This window comes from Schistocerca piceifrons, chromosome 1, assembly GCF_021461385.2.
Source record: "Schistocerca piceifrons isolate TAMUIC-IGC-003096 chromosome 1, iqSchPice1.1, whole genome shotgun sequence".
Lineage (NCBI taxonomy): Eukaryota > Metazoa > Arthropoda > Insecta > Orthoptera > Acrididae > Schistocerca > Schistocerca piceifrons.
The window spans coordinates 706107457-706114332 of record NC_060138.1 but is presented as its reverse complement, the minus strand read 5'-3'; the positions used below and the strand labels follow the sequence as shown (position 1 = coordinate 706114332).

The following is a 6876-nucleotide window of genomic DNA, read 5'->3' as shown; positions in this document are numbered from 1 at the left end:
ATCTAGCAGCGGGCCAGGAGTGCAGATTTATCCATAGACCACGTTGACGCGACAGCAGTTTGTGTAGTACCTATGTTCTAGCTGTAAGGAGAATGCAAATTTGTCATCCTCCACTTCTAACTGCAAAAACATGTTCTGTTCTTTAAAGATGGTGACCATCTAATTTACCATAGGTCACAAAGGTTATAATAAAATTAAGTGCCCCTGCCTGGAATGTGCCGAATTATGCAATGCAGAAATGTATTCGGTGAATAATTCTGAAATAAACAAAACAGTCATCTACTACGGAGAAGGACATGTAACACAGACGAAGAAAATAATTTTTATTTTTAAATATCCCGGACAACAGAACCGCCATGTAATATCACCCTCTGTCCGTAAGTTAATACACATTTCATCTAGCAAGTGCGAACATAATGATGAACTAATAACTAACTTTACATGGAGCGTTATGAATTAAAGAGGAAGTTAATTTAGAGACAAAGGACTCAAAAGTTAAACCATCTGAATTAATGAATCACAGGATTGAAATTGTTTTCAAGGTTTACGTATCTGGTAAGCGTTTCATGAACTATCATGTTTTATTTCCAATAACTCATTACAATTACTGCTTGAAAGGATATGGGACTTTCTCATATTCCTGCCAAAACTTTCAGAAAAGCGTACGACATAAAACTTACCAGTACTGGTTTTATATTATAGAAAATACAAATATTCTTCCTATTATATTTATGTTCAAATGGCTCTAAGCACTATGAGAATTTACATCTAAGGACATCAGTCCCCTAGACTTAGAACTACTTAAACCCAACTAACCTAAGGCACACACCCATGCCCGAGGCAGGATTCGAACCTGCGACCGTAGCAGCAGCGTGGTTCCGGACTGAAGCGCTAGAACCGCTCGGTCACAGCGGCCGGCTATATTTATGTACATACCTTTCAGGTCCTCAGTTTTCGCAGAAGTCGTGCAGAGGAAGCCTAAAATAATGTTTCAATTGTCACAACGATATAGTGAAGTATTTCTTTACACTGTAGTCATAAACTGTCATCGTCATCCTGCGAAGTTTGTCGCTGGAGCGTGTGGAATATTTTGAAGTTAGCGCGATACATTGGCAGGAGCGATTCCTTGTTTTTTTTCCTTCTGGATTAGCAAAGTAAATCTTGATGATGCACATTTTTTAATGTCTGCAGAGGGCTACCCAGTCTTTTTTTCCTCAAATTAATCTCTCTTACGGTGTACAGAGTTCACTGAAAGTTTCTTTAGAGTTATTCACTAACGGCGAGCCTCTTTCAAATAGACTGTCCTTGCGTGCCCACTTTCCTGTTAGTTATGGAGTTTTTTTAAGTTTTAGTGCTTAGAAATGAATTTCTGAACATTTATGGTTAATTCCTCGTTACTCATTTTGTCATTTTTCGATACTGAGGCACGTAAACGTATTGTTCCTTTTTTTCTTACTAGTTTCTCCATTATAACGAAGCCAGAACTGTTGGTAAGGAATTAATTCTTATATTTTCCATTTCCAGGTTAGGAGCTTCAGCTAATGTTAATAATGAGAGCCACTTTAGTGTGTCGGTTTTGGAAGAGACCTACATAGCTGAAATTTCGCGCATATTATTTATAAATATTTACTGATACAAGAGTCTTAACATCTTTTTACTACTTCCTGTAACAATTAAAACTACCACATGTTTCGCTATTTATTTACGAAACATTTAAACCGAAAATTATGCCATGAATGTGAAAGCGTCATAAGACAAGACGATTGTGAAAGTGCTTCGCTGTTGCTATGAACACTATTGACTGTATATGGAAAGAGACCTATCTGTTGGATAAAAAATTAACTGTTGACTTGTCTCACTACTACACTGGAAAGTAACTCTCTACACGATGGTAGATACTATTGAGTTACAGTAACACACGGACGCTCCAAATAACCCGTTTGGTACTTGTTTCTTTGATATTTATTCAAACAGCGACACACAAGTTAGAAGGACAAGTGGACATTGATAGGAGAGCTCTGTTGCTCCTGCAAAGGAATCCCAACCATCTGATGTGCTATAGTACTTACCTCGTATACAGAAGATAGTCTCCCTCTCCTCCTCAATGTTTCAAGCAAGAGACGCATGCGAGGCACTTTGACTTTTCATGAGTAGGGCGTATTCCGCTGGAGTGCATGTTAATAAATACCACTAATTAAATACAGATTTTCTCTGTAGGTACTCTTGGCCTGGAACTGTATCTGTATTTTGAAACTCTACAGAACAGTTATGGCTTCATTTGGCACAATAGTGACGAACTATTGAATAATCCCATTTAAGCAACTGTTCTAGTTCTTTCTTCGGACAATTATTGTACTGTATAATAATTCTTTTTTGTTTAATAATTCTAGTCCTAGGATAAGCAGAATAATTTTGTGACGTGTGTGTCTCTATAGAAGGGCGGTAGTGCAGCAGTCCTCTTGTGAGCGTATGCCAAGCATTTGGCCAATCGCCTACACACAACACAATGGTTTGAGAAGGAGCTCTGTGGTAACACAGAGACAAGGCTCATATCTGATACCGTGACAAGAACGTCGAGGAATCTGATTTGTTAAGAGTTTGTCTCTTTCGAACGGTGTTGATAAAGAATAAACATGAAACGGGTATTGAACAGACGTAAACTCGTTCCCTCCGATTGTTACCACTCACTAGCAGTCTGTCTTTCTACGGTTTTCTGTTATTTACAAATAAATGTCTTTCGTTAATGACTTGTCTCGTAAGATATCAAACTTTTAGTTCATGTGACTGAATAAGTTACATTATTCTTCCATTACTTTATACTGCATCTTAAGCCTCTTATAAAAATGGATACACGTTATTCCATCGAAAAGGTTGAATCTAAGGGGCTGGAATGCAATACATACTGGTATATGCAGCATGAATTACTCTTTGATGTCAGGTTTCGTTAATGAAACGTAGTTATACTAAGTTAGTTTGATGTTTTTCTTTGTCTTGTGAACAAAGAAAATTCCTACTGTGTAACCTATGAGCGTTATGATAACTCTGCGATTGGTTTAACTCTTCATGCGTGGTTTGAGAGTAAAGTGTTGAAGGTAGCTCTACTATGATTGTCTAACAACTGACGGAAATAAATGTTCAAACAGATGCCACTTGATGTATAAATTGAAGGGAAACCCTGTACAAACATTATGCTGAGAATAGTTGTAGGTCGGACTAGTTTTATATCACGATATAAAGCTTAAATGGCCAATAACGTCAGTGATCTTGATAAAGATGAATGTATATACTGCACAGCAACCAAGACGTAGCAACAGAGAAACCGATACACCACTACGAATAGTTACCAATGTGTACGAAAGTTTCAGCCATGGCATGGTCACTCAGAAATATTTTAGAGAAAGGCAGGTTTTGGGCTTAACTCCGTTGATGTTCAAGTTTCTGCAATAGGGCCATTACGCCACCCTAAGTTCTCAATTTTGGAAAAATGTAAAAGGAATCAGTTGTTGTATTATTATTTTTGCAACCCCTACTTTCTTACAAGTTGGAAAGCAACAAGTAGATTCCTAAAGAATACTATATACAAATAATTCAACCTGACAATGCCTGACACCTATGGATAGATCTGGCTACATATACGTTATCAACAAAATCCTTACCTAAATGTTTGACAAATGTCAAAATAATACTCAGGTCAAAAAATAATTAAGACAACATGTGTAGGTATTATTCGAAACATATATGCAGTGTATACACACAATGCAGTTAATTGTTTCATTTAAATATCACTTACCCAACTTACGGTCTTGGTCAGCGCAACACTATGTTAAGAGAACCAATGCCTACACACGCTTAATAAAAAACTAATTTTATTCCCACGTTTAAAATGCCTGTAGCTGAACAATTGCTTTTATCGAAGACACTCAGAATTTCACACACAATGTATGTTTGTCATAAATATTTTGGTAGGAAAATTGTTACAAAGTATTTAGTCACTGTACTAGAAACAGCTTACTCCTTAATGAAACATAAAAAAATGGAATCCTAAAAATAGAGGGCATTAGCAAAGGCCCTTTTTATTTAAGGAAACAGTATGTTATTACATACGTACCGTATCTATGGTACTACTGGTATTTAAACATCTGTGGGCCAGCCATTTTATAATCATTCTTGTACATGTCAACAGATATTAATAAACTCTCTGTACAACAACGCTCAATCCACTTTTGGACGGTTCTGTTCACAGTTCTGTTCAGTATTTCCTTAGAAATGTTACACTTTTGCACACAAGTACTGTATAACAGATACAAAAAACATAATAATATTTTCTAATGTGAAAGATTTCTATTTTCATTGATTGATCACAAACTGAGCACCAAATGTTGTCACTGCGTTTTACGAATAATTGTATCGGGTTTTCTTCTGTACTGGTTCTGCATGCAACATCTGTCAAACGATTTCTAACAAAGAATAGAATTTATTGTTTAGAAAATTCTCGCAATCTTCGAGCTGACTGACGTAGCTTTTTGCTCACTTATATTACTATATATTAGTATTCTTACATTAAATATTTACATTGTCTTATGAGACTAATGTACAATAGAAATAAGATAATATAAAAAGTAACTGGAAGAATGGAAAAAATATTACACAATATATAAACGAATTCCTTTGGTCTTGTAATGTCAGCAGTGTGATTCAGAAGAGGAATGTCCCAGTATCTGCTGCTGAACGCGCTGCTCAATTTGCTGAAAATACAAACGTTCAGTTAGTGCAGTTCCCAGATGGTATGTGTTACTAATTTTTACTTTAGGTTAATGTCAAAATCAGAACGAAAAGCACTATAGCTATCTATTCTATTGAACTACGGGAACAAAGCATTCCATTTAAGAGCAAGGCATCGAATAGTAATAATTATTATTATTATTGAAATAATACAGTCTGTATTCCTGAAGATATAAGCTCCACGGGCGGAAGTAATTATTCATCAAAGCCTGAAAACTGGTAACTATTGCAATTTTTCTCCTGAAATACCCATTTCCTACAGTTAATTTCCTAAGAGGAAGGACGTGAGTGCCAGGAAAATGCTAATTTTGTTGCCTCGGAATTTTTCGAGAAATGTTACTTCAAGGCGAATTTCAGATGACATAGTGACCATGCACATCGTATTGCGCTAAAGTGCTACTGGTACATTGCTTGTTGTGAAGGAAGATAAATTGTAGGGTGAAACTGAACAATTGTTCGTAAAGACAACAATGTGGATACTCGTTCTGTAAAGCTGAACGCTTGCCAAGCTCAGAATGGTTCTATAGTGCGTGATTGAAATTAATAAGAATATAGTCGGCCGCCAATAGGCGATGACAACAGAGACGCTAGTCCGTAAGTGATACGAACAGGCAGCACTCCATTCTTCGAAAAGTTTTCCTGTTTGCAGGGAACAGCTAATTGCACACAAAACGAGACAAATCGCGCATTGAGGGGACACAGTATTAAAGTGACTGCGAAAACCTTCTCTCTTACAAGTACCACGAAATTTAAATCGTTGCTAAAGGGCAAACAGCTGTTACTGCAGGATTATTAGTAATTCAAATATCGGTCCTTAGCTGCCGGAAATATATTATTCACGCATAATTACTTAAGTTTGTCTCGATGGCTGCTTCGCTGATCAGGTTACGCATTAATCTTATCGAGAAAAATAATTTTCCGTGACAGGTGACAGTACTGTTCTAGATAGTCAGACAATACAGGTTATTGGCATAAAGATCTCAATCTTCTTCCCATGATTTTGTGGATGACCACGAGGAGATGATGATGGCGTAATCGTCCGATGTGGGTTTTGAAGCTGACGCCATCTTTGTGTTTTTCGAAAGTAATTGATTTTTTACGTGTGCGATGATGATACATCCTTGCAGTGCTTGCGGCAACTCCCTCCCTCTGCCCCGATCATAATTAGGCTTACTTAAGGCGTGGCGCAGTGGTTAAGACACTTGTCTATTATTCGGGAGGAGCGTGGTTTAGCACACCGTTTGGCTGTCCATATTTAAGTCTTCCATAAGTTTTGTTAAGTTATTAAGACGAATGACGGATCCTTTTGAAACGATTTAAACTTGTTCCTCCGCATCCTCTCTTAATTGAATTGCGCACATCCCTAATAACGGCCGGCCGTTGTGGCCGAGCGGATGTAGGCGCTTCAGCTTGGAACCGCGCGACCGCTACGGTCGCATGTTCGAATCCTGTCTCGGGCATGGATGTGTGTGATATTCTTAGGTTAGTGATATTCTTAGGTTAGTTAGGTTTAACAGTTCTAAGTTCTAGGGGACTGATACCTCAGTTGTTAAGTCCCATAGTGCTCAGAGCCATTTGAACCTAATAACATTGTCACTGACAGAGTGTTAAAACACAAATCTACGTCCCTTACTTCCCTGCAGTAAGTGCCGTAAGCACTTAAGGAGAAACTAGTTTAAGCCAACGGCCTCCAAGATGAATGCAGCCGACTGCCAGAACCTATCCCGAGGTCTGCGTGATTAGCACCTGACTTACACTGAACTCAAAGTGCCACTGGCGTGTACTTCGATGTTGATAATCGTTCTTCAGTCTGGAGCTAGTGTTTCATCACAGTGAATGTAAACCTTTACTCCATAAATAAATGTGCAGACACCATGTGCTTGTTTGTAACAGGGACGATAAATGGTTGAAAAGCAAACACACCCGAATTTTTTTTTTTGTATTGCTCAGGGCCTACAGAATAGTAGGTAACTCGTAAATAAGTTTGATGTATGCTACACTATGACGCTGCTACTTTTTGAAGTTTTACAATTAGGTGATAAGCTTATTTCGGCTGCCATTTTCAAGCGATCTGGAATTACAGTTTTTACATTG

General features: G+C 37.7%; 1 protein-coding gene across 3 annotated transcripts in view; it reads right to left on the bottom strand.

Moving 5' to 3' along the window:
• Nucleotides 1-4039: 4039 nt before the first annotated feature.
• The window catches only part of LOC124710579 (adenomatous polyposis coli protein-like), a 490408-nt gene continuing 487571 nt past the window's right edge, over nucleotides 4040-6876 (bottom strand). For all 3 annotated transcript variants that reach the window (XM_047240936.1, XM_047240937.1, XM_047240938.1), the window contains one exon: nucleotides 4040-4745. In XM_047240936.1, the coding sequence (XP_047096892.1) occupies nucleotides 4683-4745 (63 nt within the window). In that variant the 3' untranslated portion in view covers nucleotides 4040-4682. The remainder of the gene's footprint in view (nucleotides 4746-6876) is intronic.